At 45.1% G+C, this 26243-nt stretch overlaps 1 protein-coding gene across 4 annotated transcripts in view; it reads left to right on the plus strand.

The window, feature by feature from the left end:
* Positions 1-583: 583 nt before the first annotated feature.
* Positions 584-26243, plus strand: part of LOC138453803 (zinc finger protein 436-like) — an 867996-nt gene continuing 842336 nt past the window's right edge. For 2 of the 4 annotated variants that reach the window (XM_069606976.1, XM_069606977.1), the window contains exon 1: positions 674-969. In XM_069606976.1, the coding sequence (XP_069463077.1) occupies positions 928-969 (42 nt within the window). In that variant the 5' untranslated portion in view covers positions 674-927. Of the gene's footprint in view, positions 970-26243 lie in introns of all 4 variants that reach the window. The other 2 variants (XM_069606979.1, XM_069606978.1) reach the window with 2 other exon arrangements.

Genomic DNA, 26243 nt, shown 5'->3' on the forward strand with positions numbered 1-26243 from the left:
GCCACTCATTCCGTGTATTCTCCACAGTAAATGCCTGCATCACATTAACCTGAAACAGTGTAATTCATGCACACTTGCACGTTTAATTCAGAAGATGCTTGTGTGAAACAATTCAGGGATGTGAAGACAAGTAGGGCAATACACAAAGAAAGGTAAAAAATATTAATGCGTCAGGGTGTTGTCATTGTTCAAACTCCTAGATTTTGGGAATACGGGGTGTTTCAAATGAATGTTAAAAACAAGGACGGGGACGAGCATGGGTACAACTTTAAACTGAGAGTGCTACCACTATGGTAGTGGGGTTTGGACTCACGGGTAACTAAGGCTTGTTTCTACAGCTCTCGCTTTTATATTTACAAGGAGGCAATGAAAAAAGTCGCCTATTAGATCCTACTGAACATGCCCAAAACGAGCTACATCGTGCCCGTACAGCGGTCAAGAATCAAATCAACGTTTCTTTTTCTCCAATAACGAAATGCATCGGTTTGGAAATACTGTTGATGGGTTTGATAAAACAAGCACACACACACTCGTATTGTAAAGAAGTCGTCAGCTTTGCGCATGTGCACAAGAATGTGTATGTCTCTAATAAACATGCTCACACGAATCACACTGGAGCCTCAAGCTGAGCATGCCTCGACGATCAGTATCTATCTTCTAAGCCTGCCCTCTCATTCTTTCAGGTAATTAGATTTTGAGCTAGCAAAACAAACATGCCCGATCTACGCTGATGTCTCGCTTGATAATAAGCAGGAGGATGTTCAAGCAGGTCGTCAGTGGCTTGTAGTGTGGTTGACTTGGGCGCTGGAGAGTTACTAGGAAGAACAGTTCGTAGATTTCGGAGTTGTTATAGCATTCATACTGGTTACCGTGGTTATATGCAGCCTGCCCACTGTTCGGGCGCTTAGTGTCAATTGGAAAAGTGCAATGGAAATCACACAAGAAATGTCGGAACAGGATTCACATAAGGTGAGTAAATTAAGCCTCGTCATTTTGAATAAGGTGCTATATTGGTAGTAAAACGTACCTATACGAAATGTTTCCGGTAGTATCACGCTTCCTACCATTTTGTTTGCCAACTAAAATGTTTACATTTTATAGATGCATTATGTGTGGAATTGAGGATCCCAATATTATTGTCTCCTGATATGGCACGTCGACAAGGAATTCTGTAATCGCATATTACGAAATGTACGATAGTGTTTTGTATCTGGCCACTTTAAGATGCATCTTGCTGTGGGGTTAATTCTGCCTTGTAATAAATGGCGTCCTGCACCGCAGGCTAAATATTTGGCGTGCCTGCGTCCCACCTGCTTGTAGACCCTTTTCTCTACTGTGATTTACATTTGATTTATAAATATACTAACTGTCCTAGGAGTTTCTCGTAATGTAACCTACACACTGGTGCAGCAGGTATGTAATTTGAGGAGGCTCTTGCTAGCATGCACGAGTATAGATTACTATTATTATTATTATTATTATTATTTGTGTCACACTGTGCTTTGTCGCTTTTAAACCTGCTACTTTTTGTAGAGAGCTGAAAGAGTGAAGTGGGTCCATGTCTGCAGGACTAATTACACCTTGTGTGTGGTGATTGCAGGGCCGACTATTCCTTTGACCTGTGTTTTGACAGGCTCCCAGCACGCCCCCTCTATTGATGCTAAAGGGGCGTGCTTTACCCTAAGTGTGAGCCCCTTAGTACTTCTAAACCAGCGGCGATTCCAATAAGAAAGGTGAAAGAGTCCAAACCCGACAGGTATACCCCTCATGCACACATTACTGGTGGGCCTTTATGGGAACACTCAGAGAATGCAGACTTTAGAAAAAAAGGGGCACTCTGGCTTTGTAAACGTCGGTGTTCAGGCAATAATGTAATCCAAATTGTCACCGTTTATGAAGATGTCTTTATAAATGAAGAGAATTGGCTTAAAGCAGGGGACTATCCAGCATTGCGAGTGTGTGTGTGTCGGGGGCGAGGGGGGCGGGTGCGTGGTGGCTGAAACATGAAAAAAGTCCTGCTACTTTCCCCCCTAATGCAGTGCACGCAATTCACTGGTCCCATTCGCGTCCAACATACCGCCCATCCCTGCCCCAATCTAGCTTTTTGGTAACATTAGTGGCAGATGGCATTTTAACACATAACAAAAAACAAAAAAACTGTAAATCATTACAGGCGCAGAGAACTCATCTATTAGAGCTCTGTCCAGGCGCTCTTAGCAAAATACATACAAACCTCCTAATTTGCATAGGTATTGCACTAACAGAAGGGAATTCACAGAAAAGGACATCACATCAGTCTTTGATACCTGGTGGCACCATGGAAGTGTTTTTAGAATAAGTTACCATAAGTAAGCCAAGTAGCAAATAACTTTGTGGTTCAAAATACCTAAATTTCACGATTGTTAGATATGGATCAACCCTATAGCGAGGCTTTTTTTTTTACAATAACAGCATGATCTATTAACATATGCTCTGAAGTAAAACACTAACAGAGCTGCAGATATGCCGAGGATCACACACTTTGGATAAATGGTGGAACTGGGATGTGGACAATTTAAGAAACTAACCACATCTTCACAGGTTTAGTTGATATAGATATTTATTAAGGTTTCCCCTTTGCATTTCATGTACTTAAATAATACTATATTTGTAGCAATGCCTTGGAAGCAAAACACATTACATAATAAACAATCCTTTCATAATTAGCTTTACATTATATACATCATCATAGAAATATGTTGAGCAATAAGAGTATGCTTTAGTTGTATTCTCCCCATCCTGCATGCAAAGGCAGAATAGCATCATGCAGGTTAATGTGAGCCTAACAAATCCCCCATGGGTAAAGCCATAGTCATTATTTCACTCCGGTATTAAGCGCTTTATAAAAAATAAAATAAAGCATGCAACATTATGCAGCCTTTCCTTCTCACTGCTGATCACTTCCTCCCATGCACATTTCTAAAGGGACAAAAGTCCCGGCCAATAGTCTCCCCTCCCTCGCATCAGTGCCTAATGGCTCACATTGAAATGCTCTGTTGACACAGAGCAACGTGTGAGCCCCTCTGCTGCCCAGAGCTCCTTGGGACTTGTCCTGGCAGCGGGAGGACACCTCTACCGTTCAGAAAGAGTAAGATGTCCTGCTGCCGGGACAATGAGTGTGCTGAGCAGGAATTGCTCAGCACACATTGTCCTCCCAGCGGGACAGCTTTCCTGTTGGGCACCCAAATTAACACGCTAAACGCGAGAGGTGTCCTGCTGACAAAAGTCCCGCTCAGGCTCTTAAACGAGCCTGTCCAGGCGCAGCTTGACCACCCTGTCCCCTGCTCAGTACGCCACTGGCTTAAAGGTCACCAGAGCTTTTTAAGGCAGTCTTTGGAGCACAAGAGAATTGGACCAGGCTTTTTAGCATCAGATCGGGAGTGCTTTTGCTGCCGAGCTTGGGTCAAGTTGAGCGGCGGTGACAAGTTCCAACGTAGCAGTGCTGTTCATCAGTGGGGATGGTTTGCAGATCGACAGCCCTCAGAAAAGCAGGCATGTTAGGTTGGCTGCCCCGGGAGGCTTGGCAGGCTCATGTGCAGAGAAGCAGGGACTGGCCTTTTGGGGCAAGCAGACTTAGCTGTCTCAACACAGCGTTGGGTACTGTAGCTGGCTTGAAACTCGAAGAAGGTATTGACTAGGCAACCATGTCAAGTTAGGGATGCTAGAAGACTTGACGGGTCTCGGATCATCAACAGCATCCAAAACTCGGAGGTGCGAAGGCGGTCAAAGTCAAAGATGACTTCAGCAGCTTGTACAGCGTCAAAGGTGCCCAAACTGGCATTGAGGTGGTTGAGAGATGTATAAAGAGCCAGGGGTCACTTACTTAGTTTTGTGGTCACTGGGAGACTCAGTCCAAGGTCTCTGGGGCAAAGTGAACCTTTCTTCTACCCTTCCCAAACAGGAAAGTGTGTTGAACATGATCCCATGGTTTCTGTCACATCCAGTGGCAGGGTCCTGGGTACCAGGGTCTAAGTTACAGTCAGCCTTTTCCACACCGTAATTTTACACCAAATGCCCCTTTGGGATGGGTAGGAAGAAGAGCATTCATTTTCCTTGGATGCGTCTGTCATCACCTGTCTGTCAGAGGACTTTGGAATAGACTGTATCCCCAAAATAGTTCCAGTTGAATCCTTGTTTTTGAAGTCCAAAGGTGAATGAACTAAGGGGAGGGGTGCTGCCTTATATAGTCTGCCACACCTTTATATAGGAAAAATACTACTGAGAATTGGTCCACTGCAAGCCTGTTGTTGAGGGTGTCCAGTCATAGTTTCGAAAAAAAAGGTTTGAATGCCCTTTTTTTTAAACCAAAAGGACCGAAAAGAAATTGTTGGAATGCTTTTTTATTTATTTATTTATAAATGTTTTAGTGTCGAAAAAAAGGCATTCGATCCTTTGTATTTCGAACAAGTCACCTACAACCGTTGTTGAGAGTATACATCTAAACTGCTGCGGTAAGTGTCCTTTTCCAGATTAGGTCATACCCAGAGTGCCTTGTCTGCAGGAAGTGTGGCCGGGCCAGGAGGTTTGGGAATCCCTAGCAAAATCCAAAATGGTTCAATTTGTGACAAAATGATTTCTGCCCTCCAGGAGTACAAGGATGGGTAGTGGCTAAACTGCCTACTCAACCCTCACACTTCTACAAAACAAGAGTGATCCCAATCATAAAGATGAAAGGAGCACACATAAAAGATATACGTAGGGTTTCTAGTTTTCATTGTTTCTGCTTTGTGAATTTCCGGGGTGTATTTTTTTGTATTTTAACAAAATCTAAAAAAAAGTGTATATCAGTGTTTATACATTTTTTGCGGAAAATAATGGAGCACAATCGTGTTTCTCCAGTGAATATGAAAAACATGTGTTTATTAACATACTTCCTTTTTTTGTAGAAATGTCATGGGCTATACAGTGTTCTCAATGGACAGGCCATTCGGGGAACAGTGTCTCAAAGGGGTTAGCCAATAGACCTCTTCTGAGAAAGGCAGCAACAGATGTCAGTGAGACTCTTCCCCTGGAAATCATGTAGTCGATTTTGTGCACAGAATGATGCCCTTTATCAATATCCATGGCATGTTCTATATCTGATCGGCTGTGTGAAAAAGGATGCTCAGGGGGCTCTAATTTGCATATGTATTTACATCACTGTGAAATCATAGAAAATGTTGTCATTAGAAGGGACATGAGGCTTTGGTATTTTATGGTATCATGGGAAGCAACATTACAAGAAATTGCCACGAGTAAACCCAAAAAGCAAACAAAATTTGTGATGTGCAATATGTTATGTTGTTTTATACTGCACTCCGCTGCCATTTCTATCATCTCCAGGCACTCTATTTATGGTCACTGTTATTTATGTAGCAGTAGAATGAGTGGGACATTTAGTTTATAGAGTACAATGTGGACAGAATCAATTCTAAGGACTTTTACTTTTCATGGATTAGTCACAGTGAGATAAAATGAGTTGCCTAAGATCACACACTCCAGTTAAGTGCTGACGCAGGGGTTTTAGTTAAAACATAGAATTCTGACCACATATATCTTCCAGGCTCTGCTTGGTAGAAAGATGTGTTTTTGTCTTTCAAGAATACTCTGGACAATAATCATAATAGGCCACTGTGACTAACATATACATCCCTGTAAAAATATGTTAAGCAAAACGAGGATACTTGTAGCTTTATTTTCCCCATCTTGAATAGAAGCATGAATGTATCACAATGCAAAGCAGACTGAAACTAAATACTCGCTTTTGAGGTCTGTAAATGTACTTTCAAGACCTAGGTGCAACAAAATATGTCGATGAGGTCACCTGGTTTAGTCATATTTCACAGGCATTCAAGTGGAGACTAGGGAGGGTTGCCAGGGCCTCAATGCTCTGGAGTATGAAGGGCCTTAAAAGTATAACAATACTGTGCAACAGTGTACTTTGTCGCTGACTCCTTCGACACCCACCTCCCTGTGACTAGTCGCCTGCCTTATTTCAACATGTGTGCTGGAACACAATCAAAGAGCCTTGGAGCATGAATGCAGATTATGCAAATGCAATGTTCCATTGTGTTTATTTGTAAAAGGAAAAAGTATTTGTCAGTGGTCAGGGGCTGTTTAGACGAAGCGTGGCAATTTTCAGGGCCATTTTGAGTTTGGGCTATTAGGTGTCGCTTGCGAGACCTATAAACTGCATTTTAGTACAGATAGGGAGGAATGACATATGAGGAGGGACACAGAGTCTGTGGGTGGTGCTTGTTTATGTGCCCACCCATTGCCTTCCCATGGCCATGCTAATCCCAAAAGCTATTCCCACCCATTCCTGCCTCTGTCTGCCCAAAATTCCTAATCTTTGGAACTCTTTGGGTTTGCTTTAATCAAACCTTACCATCCGGCTTTGCATTAAAAGTGCCTGCCAGTGTTTGTTCAAAGCAGTCTTCTTAGAGTTAATGGGCCTCATTATAAGTTTGGCGGTAGCCTTGCCGGTAAAACCGGCAGGCTGCCGCCAAACTTCCCTCAATGGGAATGGGGAGGCTGCCTCCCCATTCCCATTGAGCCCATTCCCATAGGGCTCAATGGGAATGGGGAGGTCGGATGCACCGGCACCATTTACAATGGTGCCGGTGCATCCGACATGCTCTGCTTGCGGGTGCCGTTAGAAAAGGCACCCGCATGCAGAACTCTTAGTTTGTCGGTCCGGTAACTACGGTACCGAAAAGCTTACTGGTACCATAGTTACCGGAACAGCAAACTTATACTGAGGCCCAATGACTTTATTGGAGTTGTAAACATAGCAACATGAACCACAGGTTTCTCAATTTATACAAAAGCAAATACAAATGCTGAGGAAATAACACGTGTTCAAGTGGTTTGTTTTGTTTTCGGATAGATGTGTAATCTGCTCTGGAGTGTGGACAAATACCCTAATCCTTGAGCAAAACCTGTGTTAGCCTTTTATTATTGCTTACAAGTTCTTTCTTCATACAGAGCATTTAAAGTGGGGGTGATTCACAAGTGATGGACCATTTAAGAGGCCATTGTTTTAGTTACGTTTCCATCTTAAAAAATGCAAATAGGCATTTTCATTTTGAAAGCACACAGAAAGCACACGTTAGCTGCCTAAGTCTACGCCCTCCTCCAAGTCAAATAAATGGTATCACACAAAATAGTTTAAAATTAACTACAGTATTTTTAGATGTTCATGTTTAACCCACCAAAGCCTTTATTTTTAGAAGAATGTAATATTTTCATCACATCATACATGAACCCTGCATTTGTCAAACACTTAAACCTTTTCAAACATTACATATTGTTATAAGTCTTGAAAGTACATGTTCAAAACCCAAAGGGAATTTCTTTGCCTCTTGCTGAATTGCATACTGGTATTTGTAGTCTCCCAGTCAAGACGCGGGAGGGGGAATAATGCCACAATTGTACACTTTTTTCCTAACATATTTCTATAAGAATGTATATGTTTGAGTAGGTACCTTACTATGGTATTTGTACATTTCAATTCATCTTTATAAAGCAGAATATTGTTGAAAACCAGACATGGGTATGAGGAAGGGAAATGATGAGATGCAAGTGAGTCATGAATATTTGCCCAGGATGTGACAAGAGAGGTTGCAGTCCTGGAGACCTGTGTAGTTATTTTGCCCTGATTGTGGCCATGTACTGCTTTTTAGGGCACAAGTAAAGGAAACATGTGGGTGGACAGCTTAACTTTTTTCAGAGGGTGGATGCAACCCCATTGGGTGTTTTTGAGGTCGGCAAACTTGCTCAAGCATTTGGCTATCAGGACGTTACTCATGTTGTCATGTTTCCAGTGCAAACACACGCCTCGTATTGGGATTTTGTTTTCCAGAGAATATTTCACTACAGGTTGCTGGGTTTAAAAGGTGAGTATCTTTTATACGTTGCAAGCACATTTATTGGAACATTTCATGTCTCAGGTTATTTTTCTGGTGTTGATTACTTTTTTTGAAAGGCCAATGCTCGTTTGTCATGTGAACTTTCTTCTAAGGGGAAGGACAATTGAACTAAGTTTGCATATTTCACTTTAAGATATGTTCACTTACTGTGTGTATATTCATGGGTGCTAGCTTTTGATTTTTGCTATGGGGGCAATAGATCCCACACAGAGTGAAGCGAGGGAGCCATACTCATCCACAGATCAGAACATCATATTTTACAGCACATGTTGGAGCATGAATAGGAAAAAAGAAATATGATTTACAGGAAGGTATAAAAATATAGCATATGACAACAGTCTTCTAACCTGCTGAGTTGCCTCTGCAATATTCTGCTATAGGATCCTCTGCTATTCCTTCACCTAGCAAATAGCTCTGGCCTGCTCACTCTCTCCAATCAAGGCTCAGGGGGTACATTAATGAGATTCCCTTCTCGTTTTGTAGTAAGCAGCACTTAATAAACGTAGTAGTTATTTGTTTGGAATTCATTCCTTTTGACAGTCAAAATAGTCCTTATCTGTAGCTTCTGAAATAAAAGCATATTGTTAATTTGGAAAATATGACCAAATATACACACAATAAAAATAAAAACAATAGTGAACCTTCTGCAAAAACAGTTTCAGTTAGCAGAACACAATCACCATATTTTTGCAATGCCTTTCACAGTCAGACAGTGTTTCCAAACCAAAGTTTCAAAAAGACATTTGCAAACAGTATTTCTACCAATGACATTTGGGAAGAGATGTGTTCGTTCAAGTTCCTGACTTGCACACTGCTCTCAAATCCTGGCTTTGACACTTAACAAAATAAGTGCTCCCGGGAAAATGCATTTATGACACTATGGGGCTTATTACGAGTTGGGTGGAAAGGTTGAGGATTCACCTCCAGCTAAGAGCTGGAGGTAAATCCGTTGACTTTCCGATGATATTTGGCAGAATTACTGCAGCAGAATTACCGCCGCTGTAATTCCGTGGAAAAAACCCCGTAGAGACCAGTGGACTCTGAAATAAAATGGGTATTTACACGGCCACCGCCGAACAAAGTGGCTGGAATACCGCCCAACTCGTAATGACTCCCTCATTACGAATTTGGGCGGTGCAGGTTAAATGTGGCAGTATTACTGTATACTGCCACATCACCGTGCGGCTCAACTATAAGTTGAGTGGAACGTTGGAGGATTCACCAACTTTCCACCATATTTGGGCAGAATTACCACCACAGTAATTCTGCCGAATTGCCCCATGGAGTCCTATGGACTCCAAATAAATGGGGACTAACACTGCCACCGCCACCAGTAATCCGGCAGTAATACCGACGTACCAAGTGATGGTAATTCCATTTGGTGGTATCTTGGTGTAGTATTGCCGCTGAGATTCCACCAAATTTATAATGTGGCCCACTGAAAAATCCATGTTAAACCATTTTTGTAAATACAAATATTTGACATTGGACAAGAGCCATTTTGAGGAATTTTTGTGAATTTTGAGAAGCGGATTGGTAGCCACAAAAATAGCTCAAATTTCCCTACAATTCCTCAATTGCCCCTGACCACTGCCAAATCATCTTATTTTCATTTTATTTTTATTTTTGTTTTTTTAAACTTTATTTAATACTGGCATGTTGACATTATGGGAAGATCGTATTTCACTTAAAACAATACATTATCAAGCATTTCATAGGTATACAGTGCAACAGCATATACAACATTGGGGTGTATTAGGGGGGAAAGAGGGGAGAGGAGGAAGATGGGGAAATAGGTGGAGCTTAACAGGTCACTTAGGGGGGGTTCCAGTCCTCGTGTCCCTTGTCTTGACTTCCTCCGACATTAAGTATGATCTGAGGGGGGCCCATAAGTCTTTGGGTCTCGAGGTGGGCTGGACCCCTCTAACGTAAGTTTCTTCACATTCTTGTGTGCTGATCAAGTCTTGCATCCAGCACTGGTGTGTTGGGGGGTCTTTTGCTTTCCATTTTCTGAGAATGTTCCGTTTGGCTACTGCACCCCCCACAGCGAACAGTCTGCGGGTCCTGACCGACGCCTTCCCTATGTCTCCCAGTAGGTACTTCAACAGGGTAGCAGTAATGTTTGTGTTTAAGATCAAGTTCATTGTCTTTGCCACTTCGTTCCAGTAGTGTTTAATTGGTGGACATTCCCAATACATGTGCAGGGGTGTGGCATCGAGTGGGTTGCATTTAGGGCATGTCTGTGGTTTGGAGGGGACAAACTTGGAGATTTGCTTGGGGATGATGCGTAGATGGTTCAGGATTTTGAATTGGATGAGTCTAAAGTTTTCGCAGAGAGATATGGTTTTAGTGTATCTTCAATAGTTTGTCCATTGTTGCTCTTCAATCTGTATGTTTAAGTCTTATTCCCATTTAGTTTTTATATCGTTTTTGGATGGTGTGTTGGCCTGTGTTATCCTGTATAGTGTGGAAACGCTGCCCGTAAAGCCTTCTTCTGTGAGGATTTCCGTAATAAACTTGTGGGTTGGAGGTGTCTCTGGGAAGGTCGGCCATTTCTTCTTGCAGGCAGCTTTTAGTCGTTGGTAATGAGAGTTGTGGATAGGCCCTTCCCTGTCCTGTTTGGATTTCTGACAACTTGAGGAATCGACCTTCCGGGAAAAGGTTTCCATCTTGGGCTTGCTTTTCAGGGTCCCAGGATGTTTGTATTGTGCGGTCCACTGTGGGTTCCAGCCCTGGTTAGTACCATAGGGGTGAATGTGGCCAGTATGCCGTTTTGCATCCTACTCTTCTAAGGATCTGCGCCCACGCTCGGACAGTCAATTCCATCGGGTCAGCAAGTGTTTTTTCTCTAGGTACCGTGGCAAACATCATGCTTCGGAGTTCTAGGGGAGATGCAGCAAATTTTTCTGCATGTATGTGTGCAAACTGTTCTCCAGTATTGGACCAGTATTTTGCAAAGTGTGCCTGTGCCGAGTAGTAGTATAGTTGAAAATATGGGGCTGCCAGGCCGCCAGAGTCGTAATTTTCGCATAGTTTGGCCGGGGGGTTGTTGTTCAGTATCTTTATGAAGCGGAGGAAGTCTGCGCCGAACCCCATCTTCTTCAGTATTCCAACCATGAACCTCCACGAGACAGAGTCGAATGCTTTTCTGCGTCTAGTGTGACTGCCACTGTCTGTGCCCAGCGGTCTAATTGGGAGGTGATGGCGAAGAAGCGCCTGATGTTCAGGGCAGTGGAGCGCCCATGAATGAACCCTGATTGGTCCGGATGCACCAATTTGGTCATATGGATTCAGTTTGTTGGTTAGGGCCTTAGCGAAGATTTTTGAATCGATGTTGATGAGGGATAATGATCTGGATGATGACAGAGAATGCGTGGGCGTATTTGGTTTGAATAGGACTGTAATAATGGCTTCTCTCATTGTAGGAGGGAGCGTTCCGGATTCAAGGGATTCCTCCCATACCTCCAGGTGTCGTGGGGCTAGTTCATTCCTGAGGATCTTGTAGAGGACTGCCGGCAGGCCGTCTGACCCTGTTGCTCTGCCCACCTTGAGGTCTTTTATTGCTTGCTGCAGGTACTCCGGGGTTAGTGGCAGATCAATGGTGGCACTTTCTTCTGCAGTGAGTCTATGAAGCGGAAAGGAGTTCAGGTACTCTTGCAGTTCTTCTGCTGTTACTTGGTCTGCATTTGTGTAGAGCTTGCTGTAGAATTCTCGGAACACCTCATTCACTTCCCGGTGGTCTACATGGGTTCTACCTAGATCGTCCGTGATGCTGGTGATTTGTCTGTGTGCCAGTTAGTCTTGATGAGGTTAGCCAGTAGTTTGCCGGATTTATTGCCCTCTCCATACTGCCTAGCTTTGATTGGTTGTGCTGTATACCACACCTCTTGTTCTGTTAGTGTTGTGAATTTAGTAGGGGCTTCATGCATCCTGGCTAATGTAGCTGGTTCTGGAGTTCTTGTATATTCTGTTTCAGACTCTTTAATGCGTCCTTCTGTTAGGGTTAGTTGGGTGCATATGTCTTTCAGCGTGCCATGCACCTTGGAGATTAGGTGCCCTCTTGGCCAGGCCTTAAAGGATTCCCAGACTATTTGGTGTGATTGAATCGAGTTTTGGTTCCGGTCGAAGTATTCCTGCACCTTAATTTGTAGAGTTTCATGTAGTGAGACGTCTCGCAGAAGGTCTGGAGGCATTCGCCATAGTTGGTGCTCTGGTGTGGGAGGCCCAATCTGCATTTCAAGTACCACTGGTGAGTGATCCGAGAGTGTTCTAGGCAGTATGATGCATTCAGTGCCAGGGTGTAGCTCATGGAGCAGAGCCAGTAGTCAATTTTGGAGCTCGACCCATGGATGTACAAGTGAAACGTATAGTCTCTGGTGTCAGGGTACATTTCTCTCCAGGCACAAGCAAGCGGTAAAGATGACATGGCTTGCTTTATGGTGAGTGCGGATTTGGAATTTGGCCGCGGCGTTGTGGATTTCCTGTCAAGCAAGGGATCTAGAATAATATTGAAGTCTCCTCCCCATATTATTCTTGTTTCTTCAGTCAGCGATATCAGGGACACTATCTGTTGGTAAAATTCTGGTGTATCGACATTAGGGCCTTAAGTGTTCACAATGACCAGTTCTTGCCCATGTAGGGAGCCCCAGATTATTACAAATCTTCCATCAGTGTCTATTTTAGTTTTTTGTGCTAGGAATCCCAGTGTTCGGTGAATCAATGTTAGGACTCCCCGTGATTGTGACGAGTAGTTTGTTGTGAAGAACTGTGGACCCGAAGCACGGACAAATTAATTGGTCATCCATTCCGTGATGTGTGTTTCTTGTAACAGAAGGATGTTGATTCTGTGTCTATTGGCGTATGCGAATATTTTCCTGACTTTGATTGGATTCAGAAGACCCCTCACGTTCCACGTTAGTAGTCTGGTGCTACTAGTCATCTGTTGGTATACCATTCGTGGGGTATTTGTATTATGATTGCTGTTTCATCCGGTTTATGGTAGTCTTCTTCCCGTTGCACCCATGCCAGGGTTTTCATTTTTTTGTAACAACATTTACTAACTCTATGAACATTTGGATGACATAACTTCATCCTGTACTGGCAACTGGCCAGTGACTTTCCCTTCCCCCAACCCTCACCTTCCCCCCAATCGGGCGGTGTATCCCTCAAAACCATATGCAACTTGCAAGCAAAAACCTTTGACTGTGGTGGAGGCGGCGGGCCCGTGTGGCCCATCCCGTTACTGTGTCACGGCTTCAGTTGTTTTGTAGATCGACGTGCTGCTGTTCAAGGTGTTCTGGACTTTATGGGTATTATTGCCCTTCTTGTGTCTTTGAGTAGGGGAACTTGCATCAGGTCCCGTTGGGTGCCTCTGGAATGTGGCGTTTGATAAATGCCATAGCGTCCTCTGGTGATTCAGAAAACTGTGCTTACCTGCATGCTGGATGCGTAGCTTGGCGGGGAACAGCATCGCATATATTACTTTTCGTTCTCGAAGTGTTCTTTTCATGGGGTCAAAGGATCTTCGGACAGTTTGGACTCCCATTGAAAAATCTGGGTAGATGTGGACTCGGTTAGACTCGATTGTCAGTGGACCTTGTTCTCTTGCCAGGCGGAGGATAAGATCACGTCTCTATAGCTGTGTAGTCTGGCTATAATAGTTCTTGGGGGTGCTCTGGGCTTGGGCAGAGGAACTGGTGCCTGGTGTGCCCTTTCTATCAGGAATTGTTTTGAGAATTGTGTTTCTGGGAATAGTGAGTGGAGTAGATCTTCCAGGAATTGTTCCATGGGCACATTGGACTTGCGCTCTGCCACCCGCCCACTCTTATATTATTCCGTCTAGATCTAGATTCTAATTCTTCGCATTTGGTTTGGAGGGTCTTAACATCTTTCTGAATCTTGTCCATGGTTTTGCTTTGGGAGCTTGTTGTGTCTTCCAATGTGGAGACCCTGTCCTCTGCCTCTGGGAACCTTGTGTTTAGTGTTTTTATATCTGTGTGGATTGAGGCAATGTTGTCACCTATGTCGTCTAGTTTGGCGTTAATGGATGCAAATCCTTTTTCCATAGCAGCCATGTATGGGGCCATACTGTGTGTTGAGAGGTCAGAGGGAGGATTGTCGGGTGTTTCAGTAGGTTCAGAGGTGTGTTCTTGATTGGGGGAGTTTGCAAATGCATCCATGGGCCCGTTTTTCTTTTCCTTGTTTTTGGCACCGCCTGACATGTTCATGCGTTGGGTATGGGTTGTTTTATTTTTGTCACTGAGACGTACGGGTCGAAGGCTGAGTGCAAAGGCGAGTTGGTACCCTGACTTCGGTGGTCAGAGTTTGTATCTGGTGCCGGGAGGTCCGACTAGGTGTTTGCCCCCTGGTGTTGCAGTGGGTGCAGTTGGAGGATTTATGAGGGGTTCACCTATCGCCCTTTGCTTCAAGGTTCAGAGCTTTGGTCTGGATTCTATGGGGCTCTGGACAGGGGAAGATGCAGGCAGTTATACTACTTTGCTGGTGGCGTTATGTGCATGGAGTTCTAGTTGCTCGTGGTAATGTTGTGGATAGAGTAGTGGTACATGTATTGCAACCGGATTGTCCTCTGATTTCCTGAGTGTGAGTCTGGTGTGGAGGATGCCTCTCGGACCTGCTTTGGTGGTTTGAGGTGTGGGTGCAGAGCTGGGTGGCAGTTCGTGTGAGTGGCCTCACAGTTATCCCCCTGCTTGCCAATCCGGATCGTAAGTTGGAAGGGTGGGGGGAACTGCAGTCTGTATTCCCCTGGGAGCCCGCAGTGTTGTCCTCCCCCACCCACGTACCTTAATGGTTGTTCCTGAGCCAGGAGACGACATCAGCGGCGTGTTATTCCTCCCCGCCTCCGGGGAGCGGATCGACCTGAGCGCAAGTAATATGCCTGGTCTTGCCCTAGAGGCCCGCTTTGACCCGGGGCGGCAATGATTATGGAGGTTGTGCCCAGGATAGTCTTTGCAGCATGCCGATGTCTGTCCTCTGGTAACCGGGTCCCCACAGCGGCAGGCAGCAGCAGAGCTCGGTCCCGGCACGGTAGTGTCAGGAGTGCGTGCGAGGGGTGCTGCAGCCGCGGCGGAGGGTGGAGTCTACCACCCGCGGTCGTCAGGCCCCTCACAGGGGCTCCGGCCCCGGGAGGATTTTTGGCGCGAAGACAGGAAGGCGCGCGGCAGCAAGGCGAGACGCCTAGGTTTGCGGGCGGTGTCTCCAATCGGCTGAGCTGCAGGCGGCTCTGTAATTAGCCCTGGATGTTCTGGGGGTATTGATGCTCCTGCCGGGTCGTGTAGAAATGCCAGCAACCACGTCCATCTGCAGAATTTTCTTATCAGGATAAGCATACTGGTGGGTCGGGGAAGGCCCCCCTTCTCATATTGTATGCCAAACCCACTCTCAAACCACCTCTCATCCCCCACACCTCCTCCCATCCTTGCTCAAACTATTGCACCACTCAAAAGGGCTAAAACAGTATTTTTTGGCTTAAACTGAGTGGGCACTTTTTCCTCCTGGTGTTGTTTTTCCGGGGTTTATCGGATTCAAATGAAAACCAGAAAGCCTAAATAGTCTTCCTTCGTCTTTGTGGTAATGTGAGCCAAGGGCAGGCTATACTCTTAAGAGGGGTGTGAAGGTGAAACAGCAACAACCCAAACAGCAATAGTTCAGCAGTCCAAAATAATAGAATTCCAATCAAGGTTCTATACAAATAAATATTCATTAATTAAACCTACAAATGTACAACTAAATATTAAAAACACTATGAAAGACCCACCGCCACAAAGGAAGGCAAAGAAATGCAGAATGTAAAAGATGCAGGCAATCTAGCTAATTAGCAGGGAGAAAAAAGGCAAAAAATAACAAAGGGTTCAAATAGATGTACATTTGGGTGAAAAAGGGGCTTAGCCAGTCTTTGGGGTCCCAACAAATGGCCATGGGGGCTGGAGCCTTCTAACAGTGCCTTAATCAATTCTTGACGGTTCAACAGCATTGAACAGGCTTCTTATTTTTCTTTGAGCAGTTCGAATCGAGTTCGGATGCAGCGAGTCACAGTGATCCTGACAATGGGCAGCATGTGTCGATTCGGGTTGCAAAGAGAGGCTTGTTGATGTTTGACGCAGGGTTCTAATGAAGCAGATCAATGAGGCTACCAGGGTCAGTTCGATGCTTGATCATGGATCATAGACAAAGAAGTAGGCAAGACGAGGCGCTTGGTCGAGAAGCAGCAGTTTGAATTCTTCTCACAGCAGCGAATGTCTGGTTTGAGCCGAGGCAGTGATGTGGTCAGCTGGCATGGTGAAATGGCGCACTGTTTTGAAGTTCAAGAGAGTGCCTAGGAGCAGCACTGGCGGGTCCTGTTGGTTCGAAGGGTGTGAGCAGGGTTTGAAGATGGCTTGAAGTGGTTCTACAGTGAAAAACAGGGATCCTGGCTGTTCTGACTCTTAGGATGCTGTCCCTATCCTGGGTCTCTGAGTCAAGATGAGTCCTTGTTCTTGTTTATCTCAACCTGGGGGAAGCTGCTAAACACCTCAAGTAGTCCTTCACCTACAGTATGGTCCTGGGTACCAGTGTGGCTAGCAGAGAGGCAGGTCTTGCTCCTGCTTTAAAGGGTCCAAACCCTGTCCATATGACAATTGGTATTTGCCTTCTTACATCATACCCAAAGTGCTTTGTGCAAAAGGAAGTGGCGGTGACAGGAAGGAAGATGTACAGAGAGAAACAAGATGGTGGAATCCTTCCACAACTTTCTGATCTCATTCTGATTACACTAACTCCATCGCCTTCTCAGGCCCATAGCATCAGAGGCCCTTTGGTGTGCAACACCCTAGTGTGAGATTAGCCCTTTTGTTTAGGGTGTGCCCTTCGATTGCTGTTTCCCAGTATAGCTCCATCTGAGGGGCAGCCCTACTGGAGAGATGCATTACCTGACCTCATAAAGGATCAAAAAAGAGGCATAGTATTTCAGTCTCTTGTCCTACTGGCTAGCAGAGACATGCTGTCTAAATAGAATACATGCAACCATTCAACAGTAGACCTGGCCTCACAGTGTTGACACATGTATGATGCAGATCAGATGTGGCTTTAATAACTATGAAAATTACCAGCCACCATACCGCAAATTCAGGTGTGGCTCAAGTTTAAAGATTAATCTGCCACCAGGATAGCAATTCCTCATAATGATGTGGTTTTGGAACAGAGGTGCAGACTTTAAATGTAACCTCTATGCTGAAGTGATTTAGCTGTCACAGCAGTTCTCAAAGGGGCACTTGTGATTGTTGATGCTGCTCTTACCTAATGAAGAGCAGGTGCTGCAGATTAGGACACTATGAATATTGATTATTAAATGAACAAGCCAGGGCTTCTAAGTCCTTGTCAGATGGCAATTCCTCCCAGAACCCCTCTCTGGAATAAACCTATCCTCTGGGCTACACTAATCCCATCCCCTTCCCATGTTTGTCTACTTTAAAAGTACTCCAGTAATCTGCACCCCAACGTAAAAGAGCCTTTGTAATGTGAGCACTATCTCCGAAATACCCGTTCCCAGAGGACTTTCTGGCGAGGATTCCTGCCTCCTGAAGAAAGATATCGACCCGCCTCAGGGAAGTAACATACGTGCCTGCTGGGCAGTGAACAACATGGTTGTTGTAGTTCCTAATACACACCCAGCCCTGCCATTAATGAGTAACTTCATCAAGCTGACAGTAATATAACATCCAAATGCTTGTGGCTTAATAGTTGTGTAATCTCAGTAGCCACCATATCAAATTAGGAATGATTGCGATTTAATTATTAATCCATTGACACAAGGCTGATGAGGGGTACACAATTATTGTATTTGAATAAGAGGTGCTTGCAGTTAATAGTCCACCTCTGTCTGTTGGAACTTTGGGTTCCAGCAACTTAGTTGGGGAATTGTATATGTGACCTTTAAACCTGCCTTATTGCCACTTCTGGATGCACGTTCTTCTGACTTTCTTTGGACATACCCTAAAGTCCACCCTCCCTATTTAACACATCTTTATCACTGAAGCAGCATGAAAGCGACCAGAGTAGGGAAACAGAACCCTGCTTTGACTCTAGGACCTAAATGGCAGTAAGAGAACAAGCAGCATTTTTATTAATTAACAAAGAAGAAACTTTGGATTATGTATCTGGGGCTACCTTGATTGGATAAATGATTTCGATGGAGTTAACACAAGAAAGTCAATGCCCTTCCAGATGTACTATAATTTTGGAAATAAAAGGGAGACAATAGCTTATGGAAAATCAACAACTCTGAGAAATGATTCAAAATTAGTTGTGATGGGGAAAACCCAATGTTGAATGATGAAACGGTAACTAATGGGGGGGGGTGCAATGTTAATGGAACAGATAAATCAACAGAGAGCTGGTATTGAATAGAATACTCTTCTCTATCGGGCCCAGCAATCCAGTTTCAGAAAATGATCAGTCCTTGTATAAAGTCTCCATGAAAGTCCAATCTAATAAGGCTAATCAAATAATGGTTTCAATAATTAAATTATGTCCGTTATTCGAATTCCAATGTGTGCCACAGTCTTAGTAAATGAAGGAAACAATCATTAATTGAGGATATCATTATTAATGTAATATGTTGCTATCCACACACTCCTTGATTAGTGTGTTTGATGAGGACAAAGGTTAAAGGATTATGGCTGGGAATTTACAATATACCAATGGTTGCAAGGTAGTTGAAAGTAACGTCTTGAGCTCATCTCTTGGTTGTGTAAGGACATCTCTTGTTAAACTTTGTGGGCAAGGTGAGCCTGCTCCACAATACCCTCCCTAGCAGTAGTGGCATGTGGGAGCTCACCGGGAGGGACTTCCCTTTTGGGGACAAGGACTCCTGTTCTGATGAGGAGCTCCCTAAAAACCCCTCTCAATAATATCTGTGAAAACATCAAACCAGTATCCGCTATTACATTAAAAAATGGTAAATATATCTTTAAATAAAGAATCTCATTCCACTGCGACATTGAGGCCAAACGAGCGATCTAGAAAGGCCTGACCGTATGCCAGGGAAGACCCAAGTATACTTCACACATAACGAGGGAGGAGACTAGCACTGGAGAATGCCCACGAGTTACAAAAGGGCGGAGCTGCTCATTGCAGGAAGTGAGGCAGACGCACAGCATTGCGCTGGGAAAGCAAAGAGAGCACCAGCCGCGCAGCGTCTTGGTGAGAAGGCAGAAACCGAACTAGACATGCAGCGTCTGGCTGAGAAGGCTAAAATTGAATGAGATGTCCAGCGTCTTACCTGGAAAGAAGAGAGAGAAAATTGGACGTGTGATGTCGTGTATCCAGGAAGGAAGCCAAAATAGATGTGCAGCGTCTTACCTGGACAAGAGCAGGAGGAACAGTTAGACATGATGAATCCTGCATCCAAGAGAGAGAAGGAGACACCAAAGGTGGTGGCATGACCACAAATGACTTGTGGTGGACCAGGAGTCTCAAAACGAAAGCTGAAACCACTGTGAAGGCAAAAGCACAGAAACTAACAATGCAGAAAGTACCTTGTGAATATCCTCAACAAAGGCATGAAAAAGGAAGCCTTGAGAGAGCAAAAGAGAGAAAGCTGAGGATACAGAGAGGTGACCCCGAACCACTAGAAAGCCCGGTGATGTTGCCCCTAAAAGTCCCATGTAACAGGGATAACGGGAGACCGAGGAGGGGAACAGAAAATTGTTATGGGACAAATTATACTCGTCCCAGTCAAAATAAAGACACTCTGATAAGTAAACCAAGAAAGCTGTATGAGAATTGTTGCATGACTAATCATACTAGTCCCAATCCAAATAAAGGAATTGTAGTGCTTAAACGAAGGCGAGAGACTGTGATACTTAAACCAAGAGGAGTATGTGAAAATCGTAATGAATCCAATCTTACTCGTCTCAGTCAAGATAAAAGAATACAAATAGTGGAACCACAAGAAGTGAATAAGAATCAATACTGGAACACTCAGTCTTACACCAGTAAAGCCCAAGAAAGCAACATGGAAGCAGAGAGTGATAAATGGTGGATCGGTTTATCACAGAAACAGAAGAGTACACATCTCTGGAGAGAGAATCAAGTTGAGAGTAATAGAATCCAAAAGGGTAATAACCTAAGGAAGGAGAATCCAAAGAAAGTCTTGTGTGAATTGTATGAACTCATCAAACAGTCACAAGAGTCTACCTTAAGATTAACTATTGAAGTTTGCAAGAAGCAAAACAAGCCACAGTAGATGGGAGTCTGTTATATCCCATTCCTGTTCAGTAACCACATGCAGCATTTTGTCATATGTATTTATATGTATGTTTAGATGTATGTTCAGCAGTTATCAAATCAACATGTTTTTCCTTTATCCAGTGTATCATTCAAAGTTGTTTATTTACATTCAGTTCACAGCTTCTCAGATAGGCATATTGTGATGTAATAGAATGTTCCATATTTATATATGTTGGTCCTCTGTGAAGCTCTGGTAGTTTCGGCCTAGCAGTGGAGATGGGCATTTATGAGAATCCACTTAATAAATACAGTTGGAGAAAAGCTGTTGTGTACTTAGCTTTCTTCTCACTTCACATTTGGTGAAGAGCTGTAGCTTGCCCCTCTCCCTGCATGCTCTTCGGGCTGGCCACGAGCTGTAACTTGGATTTCCAGCACCTCTGCTTGGTTGGGTGCCACATTTGTTTCCCACTATTTGCTTCGATGTGAGTCTGTCTTCACATCAACCACTTGAGGATTTGTTTGGTTCCTGTGGCGGGCGCACCTTCCCCGCTCTTGCTTTGAGGGGCTTGCCAGTGTGCGCTTGTGCCCTGACCGCTTGTGCCCTGGGTGCCTGGCTACCCCAGCCAATTGTACCGATAAGCCGTGACTCTGCACCAGAGGGGGGCCTGTGCCTGTACTCCCTTCCAGGGTGTCTCAGTGCAGAACTGGGCTAATGGACTAATTCCTGAGAACGTGATTACACCGCTGTGGTTGCACCGACTCCCCATTGCTGTGGGAGACCGCTTGGATCACCTGCGCTACTTGAACTGCACTTCTAGCAGTGCTGTTTTCGCCCCGTCATTTTCCCTCTTCGGAAGCCTCTCAGTGCAGCACTTCAGAGGAGAGGACCCTCCAACGCTGCTACGGTGACACGCAGCGTGCGTAGCTTCCCAGCAATGTCTGCTGCAAGTGGGGAAGCAGGACACGCTTTCTACGTGATTTGCGTTGTCCCTTAGCAAAGCTAAGTCACTTTGCGAGGTAGTGAGCACAGATCCTGGGTGCTCACTTTTGCTTTGTTTTGCCGTTCTGTTTTCGCCAGTTCAGCATCTCCTCTAATTTGAAGACTACATCACTGTTTTGGAGGTACGACAGCTGCTCACCTGGCTCAGCTGTACATTTCTAACACTGAAGGTACACATTGAGTTTTTCTTTTCACTGTCACTTTATTCACCTGCATGGGAAGAGTTAAGCATCTCCTGGATTTCTGGTAAGAGGCACTAATCTGGCAGCTGCTTCCTCTGTGTTGGCGACTGCATCACCATTTGGGGAAGCACAGTTTAGGGAAACATCACCCTTTTATATATCTGTGCCACTTGCAGTTGAACATTGAACACATTTCACTTGTCTGTCCGGTGAGACTCTGGTTTGCATCATTTTATTAGAGTTAATTCTTGGGGCATCATGAGTGCTCTCCCTGTCCAGTTCCTCCCCAGCACAGGTGAACCTGTCACTAAATGGGAGATTTGGATGGAGGATCTCTTGGACTACATTATGGTAGTGTATGGGCCTAACTTCAGTATAGAGAGGCACAGAGCCCTACTCATGCACAGTTTAGGTTTAGAAGGTAGACACATACTTGATATGATATGATATTTTATTTGTATCGCACTCATACACAAGTGTTTCAGAGCATAACGTGGCAAGGGAGGGAACAAGGGAGGACAAAAACAACGATCTTACTAGGCCCAGTGACATTGAGAATGCGCAAGTGCAGAAAACGCTTAAACGCTTACCTGATTTGGTTCTGTCTGGTAATGATGACGGAGAGTCAGTGGAGGCTCCCAATGGATTTCAGACCATTATCCAGAAACTAGACAAACACTATGAGAAGAGAGTGAGCATTGTTCTGGAAACTAAACTACTTTAGCACCAGGGAGCACTTGGAGGGCGAAAGTGTGGAGGCAACTTTGGTCTGACATACAATGAGCATCTCAGAGATCCGTTTATGCCCAAAGTGTGGGAGAATAAGATAAGAGAAGACATTTGGACTAGAGCAGATCCATTGCTAGAGGCGGCACTTGATATTGCAAAAAGGATGGAATATATAATAGCGTGTGTTAAAGAGCTAGAATTTAAGGTTACTAGTATCCATGTTTCAAATACTTAACAGCTCTTGCAATACTAGAGGTGGGAAAATGTGTGCTCCTTAAAAAAGGATTGGCAGAGAGGTTAAGCACAATAAAGCAACAGAAGCTATTTGTAGGAAGACATGGTACCGAACAGCATCCGTGTGGTTATGTGGACAATTTGAGTTTTGCAGGAGACAGCAGTTTATTTGTTGAGATGCAGCTGAATGCTCCATGATACACGTTGGAGCCTTTCGGTGACTTGATGCACTCTTATTGAATTTGTTTGGTTTATCAGCCTTTATTTGCAGTTCCGTTGGAGACGACTTTCGCATTAATTCTTGAAACAATCCCCAGCATATGCAGCAGTATCAGTAGGACTTCTATTTGAACTATTTCTTGCCTTGAGAAAGACCGCAGAAGGTTGAAACACGTGTCGGCAAATCGTTCTGGCTGATGATAAAGCATTTTTGAACATAAGCTACATTGGACATTCATCTTGTGTTTTTTGTTTGATCACAATTAGTCATTATATAGACAGTACTCTGAAACATACTGAGTCTAGCAGCACAATATATCCAGTGGAGCTTAACCTTGGTGGGTTTTTGTTGTTATTTGTAGGAAATGTTTCAGGTGTGGTAGCTCTGCTCACCTTCCTAATTCAGTGAAGTGTCTAGCACTAGAAGTAGTATGTTTGTGGTGCAGTAAGAAAGGGCACTTTGCATGATACTGTACAAAATTTGCCAAGGGGATGGTTAAAGAACTGTGTATGAATCAGAGTAAAGACAGAGGTGAGGATGGAATGGATGACGAAAATGATGTGGGTGTTGCATGGTCAGTGAGTAGAGTAGGAAAAAAAAAAAATAAGGAGAAACCGTAACACTGATATAATAGTCAATGACAAGACTGTCAATATGCTTGTGGACTCTGGCTCAGACTATGCAATCATAGATTACAACCTGTGGAAAAGATGTTTTATGGCTGAAACTCTATGCAAACCTAAAGTAAGAGCAAGTGCCTATGGAGGGTTTACTTGGTTATTTTAAAGCAAAGAGTCAGTGCCTCAGTGGTAGCACTGTAGCAGACGTGTATGTATCCAGAAAGGGTGGCAGCCTTCTAGGGTGGTATGAACAATATGCCACAGGCATTGTTATCAATCCTAAAGTTCCAGGTCACATTGCCACAGTTGCTCGAGAGGTACATAAACCAGAAGATGAATTTGAGAATGTGTTCAGAACTAGCATAGGATGTGTAAAGGGATTCTCCCACAAGATTGTTTTGAAACAAGGGGCTATTCCAGTAGGACTGAAGGTTCGTTGTGTACTATTAGCACTAATAGAGGAAGTCTCCAAAGAGATTAAGAAGCTGTTGACACAAGATATAATTGAACAAGTGGAAGCCTCTTAGTGGGTTTCCCCTGTTGTGTAGTTTGCAGGGCCAATGGCTGTGTCAGATTATGCGTAGATTTGAGAGCACCGAACAACTGTGTCGTGGTGGATAACTTCCCCCTACCCAACAATGGGGAGATGGTGGGTATGATGGCAAGTGCCAAATATTTTAGCACTCTAGACCTCGCTTCAGCCTGCTACCAGATTCTTTTACATCCAGTGTCAAGAAGCCTAACCATGTTTATCACACAAGAAGGGACATTCAGGTATAAGCGAATACCCTTTAGCTGGTCTCAGCTGCTGCATTTTTTTCAGTGTTTGATGCTCAAGCTTTTGGGTCACATTAAAGGAGCGTGGTTCTTCCAGGACGACATCTTGGTTACAGTAACTTCAGAAACTGAACATAATCATAGACTGATGGAGGTCAGGAATTGAAAATATTGAGTGGGAGGCCACCAGGGGGCGCGCTCATATAAGCTGCCTGAGAGCATTCTCTTCCCCACCCGGCACCGTTAAGTGAAATGAGCCCACACTTAATGTCCCCCCCCCCCGCTGAAAAATTGAGGAGTGCAAAGAAGAACGCCCGAGGCACGTCTGGTCCCAGCAGCGGAGTGAATCGCCCCAAGGAAAGTGAGAACGTGCCCCGGGGACTTTGCGGCGCTGACTGTCCAACGCACCAGTTCGGATAGAATGTATGTGATGTCCAGAGCCCCTTTGGAAGGAGCCGGCATCACCAAAATAGAGGAGGGCCGGCAGGACAGGGCAACTGAGGCGCTCATGTGCGCCTCTCAGGATCCCAGTGGGTGCTGTGCCCCGTGGGGGGAGTGGATGTCAATCTCGTGGTCCCCCACCCGGCGCCCTGCGTAACTTAAGGCCCGAGTATCGGGATACGGGAGGAGGAGCCTTGGTGGGCGCACCAGGGGTCTACTGATGCGCGCCCCGTGGACTGCCTTGAAGACGTGGTATCCCCTGTTCGTGACAGACAGGGATCCATCGAACTGAGCCTAGGAGTAATGAGCCGACACAGGAGCTGGGAGTGTTGGGAGTGTTAGAGGCGAGGACGGTAGCACAGATACTACGTGGCTCGGCCCAAGTAAGCAGTGAGTGGCAGAGGGGAAGCCCGAAATAGACTGAGAGGAGGCTTGGCGATTACTGATACCCTGCAAATGTTAACGGGGCACAGACCCACTCAGCAGTGACAACAGCTTGTCTATAGGGAAAAGTGGGGTCACAAGCCTTGGAGGGAGCCTTGGTCTGTCTGAGGATAGATTTGTTTGGAACTTTAGAGGGAATATAAGGGCGGCGCCCTGCCCAGCGTGGCTTAGCCCGCCTAAGGAACCCATACACTGAGGCAAGGCCACTTCGGCTTAATCCAAAGATTCAGAACAATTAGAGGAAGACATTGTGACACACACATCCGTGGAGAACAACCTGGAGGGAGGGAGTGGGCCCGCCTGATACGGACATCATAAAGGGCCGAGAAGGACTAGGGGAGATTGCCAAGGTCAACTGCTAGGGCGGGAGCAAGTGAGAGGCTCAGGTTCAAACACCCCTCATGGGCTACAATTGGGAAGGTGCTGGTTTGGGGCCTCTGGGCACCAACGTACTCTTCCACATGTGGCTAGGGGGGTGTGGGCCCCCAGTAATGTCACATGTGCCTGTCCCCCGAGCACAGGGGTGAAATCGGCAGACAGTGCTTGAGGAAACTCTGAGGTGGGCCTGGATGTGGAGGTGGACCCTGGGTCTCACAAGGGGCCCCATCTAGACATTGTGTATACCACATTGAGGGGAACCCCCACGCCAGCTACTGCCCCAAAGTGGATCAGGCAGCTAGAACCAAGGAGGAGCACACACCGGCCATAGGGCAGTGGTGGATGGAGGCTAAGCAGAGATTAGCCATATATAAGTACACACCGAACAGCCCCGGAACGAGACTCTCGGGCAGTGCAAAATGGTAGCAACATTGAAGGAATCAGCAGCTACCAAAAAGGGCCGTGGCGGCCCTGATGGAAGAAATAAGGAACATGAGGGGCGGACATTGGAAGCCGGGTCGACAAGATTACCCAGAGGATAGATAAGATGGAGGAGCGGCTGGAAGAAGTTGAGAATTATCAGACCTCCCTGGACACCCTGGAGACACATATGGATAGGCAGATGTCAGAAATGGAAGGCCGAGAGGAGGAATTTCGGATGAAGATGGACGATTTGGAAAATTGCAAAAGGCGTAATAGCCTTAGGATATTCGGAATCCCGGACAAAGATGGGGAGTCGGAACAGGACTTCACAAAGTTGGTCTTTGAAGATGACTCGATTGACCAGGCAAAGATTGAGAGGATACATCGGGCGGGAGGGATAGCTGGGGGCCTTAGGTCAGTCCTGGCGCGATTCCATAATTATACAGATAAAATGAAGATCCCGGAGAAAGCAAAACAAAAGGGCTCAATCACCTATGGAGCAGCTAGGATTCTGATTTTCCATGATCTGTCCTCATTAACCCTGGCGAAGAGAAGAATGTGTGTACCCCTGACAAAGTGACTGAAGGACAAGGGAGTGCGGTACAGATGGGGTTTCCCGTT

Source organism: Ambystoma mexicanum, chromosome 4p (assembly GCF_040938575.1).
Source record: "Ambystoma mexicanum isolate Mex_15411 chromosome 4p, UKY_AmexF1_1, whole genome shotgun sequence".
NCBI classification, from domain to species: domain Eukaryota; kingdom Metazoa; phylum Chordata; class Amphibia; order Caudata; family Ambystomatidae; genus Ambystoma; species Ambystoma mexicanum.